Source organism: Ochotona princeps, chromosome 21 (genome assembly GCF_030435755.1).
Source record: "Ochotona princeps isolate mOchPri1 chromosome 21, mOchPri1.hap1, whole genome shotgun sequence".
Classification (NCBI taxonomy): domain Eukaryota; kingdom Metazoa; phylum Chordata; class Mammalia; order Lagomorpha; family Ochotonidae; genus Ochotona; species Ochotona princeps.
Genome location: NC_080852.1, coordinates 36,769,870 through 36,785,970, shown reverse-complemented (window position 1 = coordinate 36,785,970; position 16,101 = coordinate 36,769,870). Strand labels below are relative to the sequence as shown.

At 45.5% G+C, this 16,101-nt stretch overlaps 1 protein-coding gene across 1 annotated transcript in view; it reads left to right on the top strand.

Moving 5' to 3' along the window:
* Positions 1-6,830, top strand: part of SYN2 (synapsin II) — a 137,349-nt gene extending 130,519 nt beyond the window's left edge. The window contains exons 12-13 of the mRNA XM_036497415.2: positions 3,248-3,497; positions 5,928-6,830. Coding sequence (XP_036353308.2) covers positions 3,248-3,497; positions 5,928-6,063 — 386 coding nt within the window. The 3' untranslated portion in view covers positions 6,064-6,830. The remainder of the gene's footprint in view (positions 1-3,247; positions 3,498-5,927) is intronic.
* Positions 6,831-16,101: the final 9,271 nt, after the last annotated feature.

Below are 16,101 nucleotides of genomic sequence, written 5' to 3'. Positions count from 1 at the left end.
TGTGTGACTGGGCTGGCTGTGCTTGTAGAGCTCTTGTGTTTTTAGTGATCAACTACAGAGAACAAGCTGTTTTTCAGGAATGTGTTATGTGTTTTACATCCCAGTGTACCTTTTTTTTTTTTTACAAAAATATTGTTAACTTATTAGCTATGAGATTAAACAAAACATAAAAAAAATTATGGGGCCGCTGATGTGCAATACCCAAGTGAACTTGTGAGCATTTTCTGTGTGTTGATCTCAGTCCTTCTCAGTTGTTTCCTCGTTGTTGTTGTTGTTTCTAAATCAGCCATATGTGTGTGCTGCTGTGGAACCAAGGCCACTTTGTATTCCCCAAAGCTTGACCTGTGTACAGAGAGAATTCTTTAGCAATGCTGGACGCAGAATGCAGGGAGCTCCTGAAAGTCTGGGAAGGAGTTGGCCATTCCGCTCCTGGCCTCTCCTGAGGCGCCGCAACACAAGACCAAAAAAAAAAAAAAAAAAAAAGTCCCATGCCACTCCAGTGGGTACACTGCCTACAGAACTCGGAGCCTGACTTCTGTTTTAGTTCTCAGTTGCCGCTCGAGCCCTGCTGAGGCCCGAGGAAGAGGAGCTCTATCTGTCCCAGGAAGAACTGTCTCCAGTGCAGCTTTAGCGTGACTGGGACAGAGGCTTCGCAGCTAGGACTCTTGTTGAAGGATTCCCACCAGTTTGTCTTCCTTCTTCCAACCGGCAGCACCTGGGCAGATGAGGCGGTTACTTAACTAGGCCCTGGCTCCTGTGCCTCATCTTGCCAATCTCCTGGCTAGGCTGGGAATGGGCAGTGGGTGGCCTCCTCTGGCAACCGTGGCCTGTGGGAATTCGTGTCCTCGGTTTGCCTTTCAGAGAAAATGCTTCTGGCTCTGCTTTTACATTCCCTCTCACCTGTGCACTTGACCCGTCAGAGTCTAGACCACCAGGTTGGAGGAATAACTAGTGTCGTGGTACATAACGTGAGTTAAGTGTCAAGGGACTTGTGCCTTGGTTTCTTCTTTGGTTACTGGCACATTCTCAAGTCACTGAGAAATGCACTGAGTGTGAATGTTCTTTGTCTGGGATCCCTCCCTGACATGATGGTGGCAATCAATCTGCTGTAAATATATACATATAGGAATATAGGCACTTCCAAGTGGGATGCTTAAGAATCAGGTCTTTAAATACCTCCCCAGTCTGATGAAATCATAGAAAGGAACAAAATCATGTTTTCCAGAATGGAGGAATACATCTTCTTTATTTTAATAATTTTTTTGTCCAAGTAGTGAGCTGATGGTGGTGTTGCTTCTCTGCATGTTATCAGTGTGTACTTTCAGGTGCTTTTCCCGCGACTTTGTGAGCCCACAAATACAGTTGCTGTTTGAATTCAGTCAGGCTACTCCAGGGTGGTGTCAGCAAGGCCTCTCGGTGGGGGAGAAAGTGATGAGGACTCCCACCGCCACAGGCAAGCAGACAGCATCACCTGACTGTCATGTGCCCTCAGGCAGCATGCTAAGGGACAACTCTGTGGCCTGAGGGACACCCCTGTCACAGTGTAGGACTGCCATTGAGGTGTTTTGTACCCATTTCTTTTCTGGTGTTGTCCCCTTCTTTTGTACCGATCCAGCCGGGAGAACCTCAGCCAATGCTGGAAGTGTGATTGAAGTACCTCTATTTTGTGACTCTCTTGTACAGCTTAATGTGCAATAAAGGAAAAGTTATATCTGTCTTCAGTGTTAAGTTGTAAAGTTTCTGGCTACTCATGTAACTCTGTACAAATGGGAAGCCACTCCAGTTTCTGGCTCAAGAGGCTGAGCGATCAACCTGCGTGACTTGGTGAAGAAATGTTAATACAAATAATGCCAAACTTTGGAAGAGGAAAAAAATGATGAATTTGGAGTAATCTGCTAATTTCTCATCTTCACTAGTATTTGACTTGAAGTTGGAACAGAATTTTATGTACTGATGTGTGTGTTTATGTGTGACTAACCCTGGTGTTCCTTGGTCTTTGAAGATGAAGGGGCGCATGTGCCCAGTAATGGGGAAGTGGGACAACAGGCGCTGGGCACACAGTGGCATAAGTGCCATTTTCCTCTCCAGAGACTGCAGGTGTTCTGGTATTTCTAGAAAGCTCAGTCCCCACTCAGCTCTGCTTAAGTTTCTTTAGGCCTTCTCTGCAGTAGACTCAGGAATGTGGACTCTGGGTTGAGGCCGAGAGATTGGGCTTCCCAGGCCAATTATGCATTGTTTCCACTCGACATTCTGTGCTGGGTGGGAGTGTGTTTTGACTTCTGAGTGTAGGGATCCCCTGAGCAAAACCTGAACCACATTTACCACCTATCAACCCCCAAAGGAAAGAAAGGCTGCTTTTCTTTCAGAGTTACCAGATGGTTTTGTGTCTTTTGCTGACCCCTTTGGGTGCCGGGAAGGGGCTCCTCTTTGCCAGATGGTGCCTGCAACATCCCTAAGGAGCAGTGGGTTTTGGAAGCCTGGAGACTCTTAACACATGTATCTGTCTTCACATCCTGCTGGAGCACCAGAGCGTGGTACTCAGCGGCAAAGGCATGCCTGGGGAGAGAGTCACTCTGGCTGTGGGAGCTAATGCCAACCCAAAGGCCAGGGCAGATAAGCATGGCCATAAGGCACGTGCCGAGCAAAACCAAGGACCTACACCAAAGATGGTCAGTAGGAATCCTAAAGCAGAGCTTCTTCGGAAGACGTTTCTTACCTGGGTCATCTTGGAAACACTTGTCATCTCAAAGCTCTCTAGGACCAGGACTGCCCTTTCTAACATTTGGTGGTTGGAAAAAAGGAGGCCTAGAGAATGGTGGTGACTTAGTTAGGGAGTCGCTGATGGACTGTTCCTTGGTTTTCTGATTCCCAGTTCTCTTTCCACTGCTCTAATACTGTGTCTATTGTGAGGAATTTGGAGCTGCCTATACACTCTGCACCCTATTCCCTGGGAGAAAGGGGGCCTGCTGTAGGAGAGCGTGCCTCTAGCCAAGGTCTGCTCATCCCCTGCCATCTACCTTGTTCTCCCGACTGGTGCTGCGATGGAGCTGCTGTGTCTCTGAGAAGTAGTGGCCGTGGATCGGGTAACCAGGGACTCCTTTGGGAGCCCTGCAGGGCCTTGGGCGCCTTCTTGTAACAGAGCTTATTCTTTTGGTAGTTGGACTAACCACACCCTTGGATGTAGATTCTAATAATGAAACCCTTTGATGACGGTTAAATTATGAAGTTTTTCTTGTACTGAACCTAGGGGGCCCAGGGCAACCCCAAGGAATGCAGTCCCCAGGCAAGGTCCTGCCTCCACGCCGGCTTCCCCCTGGACCATCACAGCTACCTTCCTCCTCTTCCTCCTCCTCCTCTTCCTCCTTCTCGGCTCCCCAGCGGCCGGGCGGCCCCACCACCACCCACGAAGATGCACCCTCCAGCAGCAGCTCGCTGGCAGAGGCCCAGCCACCCCCGGCTGCTCCACCACAGAAGCCCCAGCCTCACCCACAGCTCAAGTAAGAGACAACTCCGCAGCTCCTCCCTGCGCCCTTCCTGCCCCTCCTCCTGAGCCTGGGGCTCCAGAGCTGCTAGAAAGCTCCCTCAAGCAGGTTTCCTCCTACAGATATTTTGTGGCTGATTTAGGGGGTTGGTGTGTGTGTGTGTGTGTGTGTGTGTGTGTGTGTGTGTGTGTGTGTTTAGCTGAGGGTTTTGTTGGGTTTGACTGGGAAGGGGGGAAAGAGGGAAATGAAAGTCGAAGGTTCAGTGAGCACTCACACCCTGCCCTCTCTTCCTGGGGAGTGGCACTCTGGCAGATTTCAGCTCCATCTCTAGTCTTGTACTAGTTCAGGGGCTTGTTTTGTTTTCACCCTGTCTCCCACTCTCTTTTCCATCCCCTTTCTCTCTTTTGTCTGTGTCTCTCCTTCTTAAAAAAAATATACATATATATACATATATGTATATATATTTTTTTGGTTAATCTTTCCTGCCTTTGACTCACATTCTGGGAGCAAGACTGCCCAGAAGGAAAAGGGGAAAGTAGTTGACCCCATTTTGATGCTTGCTCTCCACTCTGTCCAAAGGAGGTCAGCCTCCCCTGATGGAGACTGAGAGGCTCTGGCCTCTCACGCACCCTCACTCCCTGTAGTCATCCTTGAGGACACTGTGGAAGCAGCAGAGCTGTACTTGAGAGAAGAGTGATAGGGCAGGGATGGCGGTCCATTTCATTCACTCTCTCAGTGCTAAAGAATGCCTCTGGCAGCTTTCAGGGTCCCCAGACGTCTGTCACCAGTATCAGCAGAGACAACCTTACCAGCGTAAAAGCAGTAGGAGTGACCCATCTAGGCTTCTCAGAACAAGGTGCTGGGCAACAGATGAATCTCCTGGGAATGAGCAAAAGGGCCAATAGAATTCCACAGTTCGGCAGAGCCCCCAAGAGATCATCCAAAACCATTCCACAGGTCAGAAAGCTTCTCTCGGAGAATCTATTGCTCTCCTTGGTGCCTGAGCCAGGGCTGGACCAGATATCCAGATGGTCAATCAGATATCCGAACGTCTTTCAGTGTCATGTCATGTTAGGGGCACCCGCCTACACTGCTCCCAGCTCTGACCAGTGGCACCAGCACATTCCCCCTCAGCCATGTTGTATTCTTCATGCTGTTTAATTGCCCCCTCACACACAGACACACAGACACTACCACCACCACCACCATTTGCTCACTTTAACCCCAGTCTGAGGGTCGTCACTCCCCCTGTGCTGACAAGTGGAGGTCTGTACCGATTGCCCTCTGCCTGTGTGTGCAGAAGAGGTGCTCCCTGCTCCTCCCGTCCCAGAGACTAGCATGCTGGGGCCCATCTCTGGCCCCAGTGAAGGAAGGTGGGGTCCTTGTTCACAGTCACTGCAGCAGGAGACAGACTGCTCATATTCCTACAGGAGGTACTTTCCTGGACTGTACCGAGCATGTAAAAGAAGGCTTAGTATCCCAAGACATAAGGAGGGTTCTGAAGTCAGAACCAGCAGCAGAGAGACCCAGTGGGAGTCAAGAAAGGACCTGGAGAAGCCAGACATTATGCCCTGTCCTAGAGTGTAGGCTTGGCCTCCCGCATTGGCCTCTTGCTTTTGGTTCTTTTGAATCTCTAGTCTCTGAAGGGGAAAAAATAGGTCCCTGAAATATGTGGGATATGGGTTCTTTCATTACAAAGCTGCATGAGAACTAGGAGTTCTGATGGACATCACAGTCCCCATAGACCTCATTTCAGGCTCCTCTGAAGAAGGCAGCTAGCCTAACTATGTCCATTTGAAGAATATGGAAATCAAGGCATTAGAATTTATAGCCAACCTGAAAGGGTCTTTTGGAGTCGGACAAAAGAACAGAGTAGGAAGAACTGCAAGGGCCCAGAGATCCTCATTTTGCCAAACATCTTCATGTCACAGATGAGAAACTGAGTCCCAGAGAAGCATGGGGCTTGCCTGAGGTCAGGGGTGTGGAAGTGACTTTGACCCAGGTCTTGCGATGCTGGGACCTCACCTGACAATTGATGAAAAAGAATGCAGGAATTCATAGGCCCCTAGAGTGTGCCTGTCATCGGAGAAGATGGGTATGAGATTTCCAGATTGATACTGACCAAGTTGGACCTCTGAGGTCCAGCTCTCAGGCGTTTGACAGCTAAGTGAAGGCAGCAGCCTTTGAGTCACCCCTTCTTCCTCTTCTCTCTTTTCTTCCCTCAGCCTTGCTCCCACACTGCCCTCATCCTTTCCTGTTTTAGCATCTCTAGAGGTGAGGAGTTGACAGAGGACCCTCCCATTGCCCGTGAGGCTTTCTCCTCCATTGCCCTGGTGTCCTTGGGGTGGGAGTGGGGGTTCTTGTTGTGTATCCTCATGTCACCGTCCTTTTCTGCCTCACTGAGAACACCAGCCTCTTACGTTCTCTCTGGTTTTTATCTTCAAGCAAGTCGCAGTCCCTGACAAATGCCTTCAGCTTCTCTGAGTCCTCCTTCTTCCGGTCTTCGACCAGTGAGGATGAAGCCAAAGCAGAGACCATCCGGAGCTTGAGGAAGTCCTTTGCCAGCCTTTTTTCAGATTAGCCCTTCAGAAATGGGCGCACCCAGCCCAACCAGGAAAGGCATCTAAGACATTCAACAACAGTCAGCACCGTGGGTGGTGGTGTCTTGTGACCTTGACGTGTGTGTAGCCCCTTCCTCTTCTCCGTTGTGCTCAGTGATGTTGTGCAGCCCAGAAAAGACCATGTGACAGTCTCAGGGCAGGTGCCTGCCCAGAGAGGGGCACCTGAACTCAAAAGAGGAGAGATCTGCTTCTCTGTAGTCACAAGAACTTGTGAAGTCATCGTTCGCTGTGAGCTTAGTGGCCTTATTGTGACAATGCCATCACGTCTTATCCTTCCCTGTGAAGCCAGGATTGCTTTAACTGAGGAGTCCTGCAGCTTCGCCCAGTCAGATGCAGTGCTTGGCATGCCCCGCACCCTGTAGTCAGTGCTACCTATGTGGGAAGTATTTGCTCACCCAGAAGTACTCTTGGCTCTAAGTTGTCAGAACTTGCCCAAACCTGCACCCCTTTGTCACACCTGTTGAACTGTTTTAAAGTGCACCTTCCCAACCCATGAGACCCCTAGACTGCTGTGACAGTGAAGCACCTCACGTTCGCTGATAGTTGAGAATAGGGGGTCTTCAGTTTCCCCTTTCTCCCCTCTGGAGAGTGGTTCTTCACATGTGAGCTGCAGTGACTTCACACTCGCAAGCTGCACCTTGGAGGAGAATGCATGCCACCAAAACAGCAGTGTGCCACATTCTGTATTCCTTTCCTAATAAATGTTAAGACCTTTGGTGTAATAAAACCAGCAGCATTAACCAGCATTTCGTTCAACCATGAGGTCTGCCCTCGGGTACTCTTTAGACTGAGAGAGTGTGTATGAAGTGTTCGCGTGTGTGTGTGTGTGTGTGTGTGTGTGTGTGTACAAAAGAAATATTGATTGGTTGATGGTGCACATTTATGTTTGCAAATGATAGAGAGCGTGTCTGTCTTTTGCCTGTCACTTTTGCTGGGTTTCCTGACACTGCCACTGAGAATCTGTCCCCTTCAGGACAACTGGCCTCCGTTCAGCAACTCAGCAACTCTTCCTGTTTTACTGAAATGGAAGCCTTTTGAATAAGCATAGTACCTTCACTCCTGTAGCAGACAGGTGACCTCCACTTGTCTGTTGTCAAGGTCCTTAACTAGAGCCCCCCTTGTGGTGCCAATGAGGCTGGACTAACAAACCTGAGAACCGGGGCCCCAAAGACATCCTTGCATGGTCTATACTTGTGGGTGGGTTCCCAGAGTGGGTTCAGTGTGGATTTCTCATGATTCACTGACACTCAAAAAGAGTATATTCCCAAAGATGAGAAATACTGTGAAAGTAAATACCAAGTTTGTGTTGATTAAAAAAGAAAAATACTCCTCCAGCCAACTTCCTACATGTTACCATGTTGATAACATGGTGACTCTGCCAGATGCCACCATCCTGCTAACTCTCCTTACAAGCAGTAGACACTGAGAGGCCTGAAGAGGACTGTCTCTGGTAGCAACATGTCCTTTCTAACCCATGCATCCCATGTTTTGGGGATTTGAGGATTGAGAATTGTACCTTCTTCTTATACTTGAAAAACAGGAACTAGAACCTCGCCATTGAGAGAAATCTTTAGGGTGGCAGTTCTCCTCCTACTCACAAAACTAGGAAAGAGACCAACCAGCCAAAGGGTGGTGCCTGGTCTCAAGTCAGTTGGACTTTAGAATTCCTTCTGGTTCTAGCTGTTGGTGTTCTGTAACTGCAGCAGATCAATTAATTGGCAGAAGACAGATGAATAAGACAGAAGAATTCACACGTAATGTTTTTGCATATAAGAGGTCTCTTCAGAAGTTTATGGGAAATACTTGTTATGAACAAATTAAATATAGACTTCCTTTTTTCCCACAAAATGCACTTACATTTTAATTCTATCTTCAACGAACCTTTTAATGTACATAATGAAAATGAAAACCCAAAGACTTGGTGGGGTCCAAAACTTACATACCATTTAAGCAAAGAATGATGAAGAGAATGTTAGATAAAGCAAAGGCATCTGGGCTAGAGCTGATTAATCATGGGGAAGTGATGAAGAAACACTTGGAGGAAGCTGGTGAAAGAGAAGGGGACTGCTTTGAGTCAGGGATTCTTTGTCCAGGTTCACCTCAGCATCAATTTTTGCCCACTGATAGGGATGTTCTCCTTTTCCTCATATGGGAGAAGGAAGAAATTTCACATGAGAAATTCTAGGATCTGTCTAAGGCGTAAAGGGGAGGTGAGAGAACCATTCCTTCATGAGTTGCTTTTCCATTATTTTCAGGTGCATTTTGAAGTGGCATGCCTTCAGTCCCTTAACAACCAAAAATCTATCACTTGCAGTTCCTTTTCTCCATCTGATTCAAACATGCTTTAAAGTTTTATTTAAAAGAGTGGATGACAGAGGGGAGATACAGTGTTTCCATCCACTGGTTCACTTCCCACACGCACACGATAGCAGGATCAAAGCCAGGTCAAAATTAGGAACTGGGAACTCCATGTGAATCTCTCACGTGGGTGGCAGGAGCCTCAGCACGTGGGCCATCATCTCCTCCCACTCGGGTACATCAGCAGAAATCTGGATCCTTAGTACGGAGCAGCCCCCCTTGAGGGTCTTAAACAAGACCCTCAAATATGGCATGCGGTGTTCCAGGTGGAGTCTTAACTCGTGCACAACACCCATCCCTCTAATAGCTTTAACAGGCTTGCATTCATCTAGTCAAACATTATGGTAGATTTAAAGAAATATGTCTAATATTCCTAATACTTCCCATTGTACCCACCCATGAATTTCCAGGCAATATTTTAAGCACTTAACTTATTCCTTATGATAGGTATTATTATTGTTAGAATGAGAAATGGGGAAATATGAAGGCTTAATAACTTGCTCCAGGTCAGCCATCTGACAAAGTGGCGGAGCTGAGCTTTGAACCTAAGCAGTGTAACAACAGAACTCATGACTTCAACTACTTTGCCACAATACTTATAATCTAGCAAAGAAATAAGATATAGTTTCTCTATATCATGAATTAATAGTTCTATACAAAGAGTCCGCACATGTGTGTCCACTTCATTCCTCCACCGTGTCTGTACCCTGGCTCCACAGAAAGGAAGAGTGGGAGAAGCCTGGGATACCTGTTGCCGGTGTTGACCCTTTGTCCTAAAACCATGAGTAACATACACTGTGTGTCTTATTCTAATCGAATATAGTTCTGGTTCTTAAAAAATTACTCATTCTTCCACATGTGATGTCAGAACAGAAAACCACAAGTGGTTTATTTAGAAAATGAGTCAGCCTGAAGGGACTGCTGGGGTGACAAAAAGGGGAGGAATTTACCATAGGTCATGCAGCACCCTAGTCCAAAGGACACAAGGATTGTACCCAACCCTTAGGAAAGGGGCAGGACCTGGCCTCTTAGTGCTTAGCCTGGTGGCAGAGACTCGTCACAACCATCAATACATTTTCCATGAATACTTTGATTAGAAATACATCTCAAGCTAAGATCACTGAAAGATTGGTCAGAGTTCTCTGCCAATCTTGAAGTCCATGCTCAGATCATGTCTGTAGTTTACAGGGATTCCCTAGCTGCACTGTCACCTAACTGACAGAGGGAAAGCCTCACCCCTGTTCTCTCAGAAGTCAGCATCTCCCTGGAGCAAGACAGATGATCTACTTTGTTCATAACTCTTTGTCCTATAGTTACTAAGTTTAGTCAATTTGATGGGAGGAATATAAGAATGAGTTAAGCAAAGATTCTGCCCTCACCTGGAGACCACAAGGGAGATGAGCAGATGGAAGAAGAATGCCTAAGCGAGGCAACTACAGTCAAGTTAGCTTGAAAAAAAAATCGGTGAGGCTAAAAAAAGTAGAACTTACACATCGCTAATAGGAGTATGTGTTGTACCATCGCAAGGGAACGATTTAGCAATATGTAGCTCACAAGCCCTGTGATTCAGCAGTTTCGTTTCTGGACACTTCAGAGAATCTCATGCACAGCAAGGAGTCGAGTTAAACACTATGGGTCTCAAAACTGAACAAATCTGTTATGGGGAGAATAAAAACATAAAAGAGAAAATAAGAAGGTTCATGAAAATGTGTATTATGAAACAAACTTCAAGGACTTCATTTATTTTAGATTTATTTATTTATTTGAAAGAAAGACACTCACAAAGAAAAATCTTCCATCCACTGATTCACTACAAGAAATGGCCATGACATTCAGGGCTGGGCCAGTCTGAAGCCAGGAGCCAGGAAGTCCATCGAAGTCTTCCACATCCATGACAAAGACTCAGGTATTTGAGCCATCATCGGCTGCTTTCCAGACACATTAGCAAGGAGCTGAATGAGAAGCAGGATAGACAGGACTTGAGTCAACACTATGATAAGGGATGGAGTATAACGAGTTGTGTCTCAATACTGGCATCCCATGTTGGAGTGCCATTTCAGGCCCTGCTTGCTCCACTTTTGAGCCAGCTCCCTCCCAGTGCACCCAGGAAAGCAACAGATAATGGCCCAAGCATCCCTGACACCCACAGGGGAGACCAGGGTTCAGCCTGGCCCAGTCCCAGCTGTTGCAAACATTTGGGCAGTGAACTAGTGGATGGAAGCTCTCTGATCCTCACACCTCTCAAATAAGTAAATAAATAAACCTGCAAAAAAGAAAGGAATCCTCCCTGACTCAGAGAGCACCCTTGTGAATGCCCAGCCCCCTTCTCCAGGACTGCGCCAGGAGCAGCCAAAGGGATGCCAATCATGCCTTTCTCTGCTTCTGCTAGCAGGTGGGCCTCTAGGGCAGTTTCAGCCCATCTGGTGCCTTTTCCTCGGGCCATAAATCCTTTCAGTAAAATTGGCTAAATTTAGCTGAGGGTAGACACCTGGGGATGCAGAGGCTCCTGCTAATGGTGTCCCACTGGCAATGGACACACACACACACACACACACACACACACACACTACAGGTTTAGAAGTGACAACACAGCTTTACGTGACTATAATGGAGTTATTTCAAACATTCATTCCATCACTCTTGCAGGATTGTGGTTCCTTTACAAATAATTCCTTTGAAAAGCTGAACGTTTATGCTCAGAAAATAATTGATGTCAGATATGTATGGAGTACATTATTTAAGTTTCAAAAACTCTTGGAAGATCCAAAATTCCTTACCTGAGAATCCAGAATCCAGGCCACCTGTTCTGTGCAGTCTATTTAGACATCTTGGTAGATCCTCAGCACAAACAATGAAGAATCATTGCTTTAGGAAATGAATTTTGTTGCGTTAGTTCTAGCAAGTGAGACAAAAAAGCACCTAAAATCCTTCTGGGGTCAAATCTTATGATTAAGCTAGACAGTAAGAAAAGTCCAAATCACAATGTGACTGTAAATTAATGAGATAGTGTTGTGTAGTTTGTAATGCCAGAAAGGGAGCCCTGGGTGTTTTAAATAGTTTCTCTTTAAAATAAATGCCTAATTCCATTCAGTTTGTTGATTTTGAAAGAGGGAAGAAGCATTCCAGCACCAGTTGTAGGGAATTGCAAGAACAGGCCCGCAGGCACTCCCTAAGGGGCTCAGTCAGTCCTGACCTGTCCCTACTCCAAACACCTCAAGGAGCCGAAAACTTCAAGACTTTGGTGACTTGGAGAGCAGACTGGCAACATTTAGGTTACCCACTTGTCTTGGGAGTTTTACTGGGCCTGCACACTGTAACTTGGTATCTTTTAGGCAAGTTCTTTGTTAAAAATAATCTAAACGCTATCTGATTTGCAGGTTACAGTGCATTCAAAACAATGTTTGGCTCTTCAAATAATCATAACCAAGCTCCCTTATACTCATGTTGTGTTTAAAAATGTGTAGAACATGTTGCAGTGGAGAGGCAGCACAGTTTACAGAGCACTGATCCATCCGTCATTGTGTGTGATTTTCACAATAGTCCAGGAGCTTTGTCTCGATGCTGGTGCCTTCCAAGTGTCCTGAGCTTTGGGCTCACACTTGAATGGTACTCCTCCTTCTTCAAGTCTTAAAGACTGCCACTTGAATACACATGGAAAAGTAATAGAATTAGTCATTTCCCCAATTACCCTCCGCTTACTCAACTCAATATCATTTTGAGAACCTACTGTCTATCTCATATAAATAGTGATACAGCTTGTGCACACACACACACACATACACACACATATCCACTAATGTGTATTTTCAGGCCTCTTTTTTTCTCTTGTTTCTTGGGTCCTGCTCACCAGCTTATCACCTCTGTCAGGGAGATAACCTGAGAGAGGTGAGGAGGTGATACTGGGGAGCTGTTCTAAGGGCCCCACCCCACGTGTAAATGAATGCTCCCCAGGGAACACCGCCTGTCTGCTCATTTCCAGCCACTTCTATATCCACATGCATCTCTTCTGATAAGAATTTCCACCCTTCAGCTCACTCCCCCAGGCAGAAAGCCGACACCACACCAGTGGATGAAGTGAACGTTCAGGAAGCATAAAACAAACTCTGGCTGTTCTGCATCCCTGTCCTGGGGAGGATTAGCTCTCCTTAGTTAACGATGGAACAGCACAGGTGTGCACTTCATGGCTCTACCCTGGAACTCAGTGTTAATGGCAGAGAATTGCTCTACAGACTACTCTGTGGGTCCTGATTTATACATACTCTGCAAATCACTCCAGCCTGATAATTCAGTGGTGTGGGGAGCAGAGTGGAATGAATTTGGGCTCTCCATTTGCCTTTGGAGTTTCAATGAGCTGGTACACTACTAACCATTGGAATCTAAAGACACAGAGTTTGCATATTGAACACCAAAGCAGTGAATTGTTCAATAGATTTCAATGTAACATCAGTAGAAAAGAGAAGACAAGATAGCCACTTATTATTTAATCTTCAGGACTTATCCCTTTATTCTAGTTTCTTGGATTAGGGCCTTTATTCACCTGTCCTTTTGGGATGGCCTCTTAACTGGCCTTCCTACTTCCGTCTATTGACCATCTGCCAGGTATGTTTCTTTTTAAACTCACTGGCCATAGGGTTAGCATCTCAGGAGCCCAAACTCCTTAACTTGACATTTAAGGTCCTGATAGGATAGCTTCAATCTGTGGTTGAGTATATGGACTTCGGGCTGGTTTCAGTATAGTAGCCCTCCTTATCTGTCTTCATGTTTGTGATTTCAATTATCTATGGCCAGCTGGTCTGCAAATATTAAGTGGTCTGCAAATATTTGTGGTCTGCAAATATTAAGTGGAAAACTGCAGGGGAAGAAAATCCTAAAATTTTTCAATTTTATTGATATTTTAGAGACAGATGAACAGAAGCCTTCCATCTGCTGATTCACTTCCCAAATGCCTATCCTGGCCTTGACCAAGCTGAAACCAGGAGCCCAATACACAGTCTGGATTTCCCACGTATGCGGCAGGGATTCAGGAACTGGAACAGTCACCTAATACTTCCCAGGGTGCACAGGAGCAGAAAGCAGCAATTGGAAGTGTAGCCAGGACTCAAACCCTGGGAGTGGGAGCCGCAAGTGGCATCTTATTCACTGTGCCAAATGTCCACCCCCATAAGATTTGGACTTTAAAAATAAGTTTGAGGTAGCACTTTATTTGCTAATGTATTTCACTTCATTTATTTGAGAGAGATTGTCCATCTGCTGGTCTGCTCCCCAAGTCTCTGGTGGCCTGGCCAGGCCAAAGCCAGTAGCCAGGAATTCAATCCAGGTCTCCCACATGGGTGGCAGGGACCAAATACTGGAGCCTCACAGAGTGCATGTTAGCAGGAAGCTGCAGTTGGGAGCAGAGCCAGGACTTAGACCCAGCACTCTGCTAGGGGATGCAGGCTTCTCCAGCAACATCTCTACCAGTATGCCAGTACACTTGAAATAACTCCCAGTACACTTGAAATAACTTGATTATGGTATCTTGTTATATTTGCCTGACTTTATTACAGTTGTTCTTGCCAATCCTACCCTTTCTAATTCATAAATTAAATATTGTCATAGATACATAATGTACAAACCATGCTAGGTACAGCGTTTTGTACTGTGTGCAGTTTGAGGCACTGATGCGAGGTTTTGGAACATATGCTCCGTGGATAAGCTTCTATTACTTGCCAGCTGTGTGATCTTGGCAAATGATTATACTCTAAATCTCAGTTTCCTCATGGGTAACAGTTGCTGTGAAGATTCAATGAAATATTGGATGGAGAATGCCACGTATCACCTCCTTCAGGAACCACTTGCTGTTCACCTAACTATGTTCTGGGACTCTTTTCCATAAACTCTTAGAACGCACTAGTTGTCACTATTGTTTAATAATCACAGATTTTTTATTTTGTGTGTTTATTAAATATATGAATCTGCTTTGTTTCTTTTAACCATAATTTTGAACTCTGTTCACTGGTTTTTAAATTGAATTCTTTTCCTCAGCTTTTTCAGTTTTCTCTCAACCAAAGCCCATGTTTTAGGTTATTCTGAAACTCACATTTTCCCCCAGCATCTAACTGTGAAAATTTTAAAACATAAAGTTTGAAAGAACTAAATAGGAGACACACTTTGTAACTATACCCCCATTCATAATCACTACCTTTATGGCTTTACCCCATATGTATTCAACCAGATGCGCCTAACATTCCAACTTATTTGTACACATTTTGTAAGTTGCACACATTCACAAACTCTGCATACACTTCAGGTGTATGTGGCAAGGGCTTTGAAGATGATCGAGTTTATTCCTTGATTTTATAGATTGAAGAACAAATAAGATGTTAAATGATTTTTCTGACATTAGTTTGTCAATAAATCAACACATATTGCCTGCTTACCTACTATAGGCCTGGTATTAAGCTAGGACTGGGGAATATAGTAATGAAGAAGACAAATGTAAGCTCTGCAGTTAGAGACCTTACGGTGTCATGAGGAAGGTACACACTGAACAGGTCATTGGGAAGAGCTCACTAATACAGTACAGGGGGCCTTCAACTAAATCTGGTGAATTAGAAAAGGGATTCTGGACATACAAGAACTTCTCAGAAGATAACCCTAGACCATTGTTGTTGATTTCCAAAGGTTTGCATGTAGGATATAAATCTCTTTAAACTCCACATGAATGGGGGCTACAGTGCATAATTATTGTTGCTGTAAAATAAACTCAGGCACTCCTTCAGACCTAGCCAGATGCTGACTGGAGGGCCTGAAGATGAAGCCAGTGTGACTGCGAAGATTCTTATCCCCCAGGAAGATTGTGAGCGGTTGTGCTGGGATTGATTGCCCATTCTTCACTCTCTGAGGGCGATTTGCCTCCCTGACCCACAGCCATCAGGCTTGGTTAGGGGACTGACTACCGCCGATGGCCTGGAAACCCACGGGACCTACTCCGTGCGTGCGTGCCAACCCGTTTGATTCTCCACTTTCCGTCCCATTGTAAAAACCACCCAACTAGGCCTCAGGATGGAAAGACAGGTGTAGCTGCACCGTAGCCAGTTTGTAGCTGTTAGGATCTTAGGAGAGTGATAAATACATGTTTGTGCAGTAAGAAGTTGGTGTCCGGTAGCTGTTTGTTTCCATACCACAACTGACTGATACGTATCAGCAAAAATGGATTAGGAACAGGCCTTCCCTGCAGTTTTGCCTAGAGTGGGTGAGATTCCTCACAAAGCTAGTTTTTGAATTAGCTATTGCAACATTGCAGGGAGATGGCTTAGAAATTGGAGGAAGTTAAAGAGGTGTGAACTCTGTGCTGGAAAGAGGAAATTTGTTTTTTAACTTTAAAATCTTTGTTTTTCAAATGGAAAAACTGAAGTATGTAATAACATTTTGGAAGTCAGTATGTCTTCCATTAGAAATTTTTACATCAGTTTGTTTCTTGGTCTTATCAAAGCTGTCTTTTTTTTTTTTTTAAGAGTTCCAAGTGTTTGCCTCTTTTAAGAAAATATTTATTTGATTTATTTGACAGAGAGAAAAATCTTCCATTCACAAGTTCACTCCCTAAATAGCTGCAATGAACAGGTCTGGATCAAGCCAAAGTGCCCTGAATGCCAAGGCCA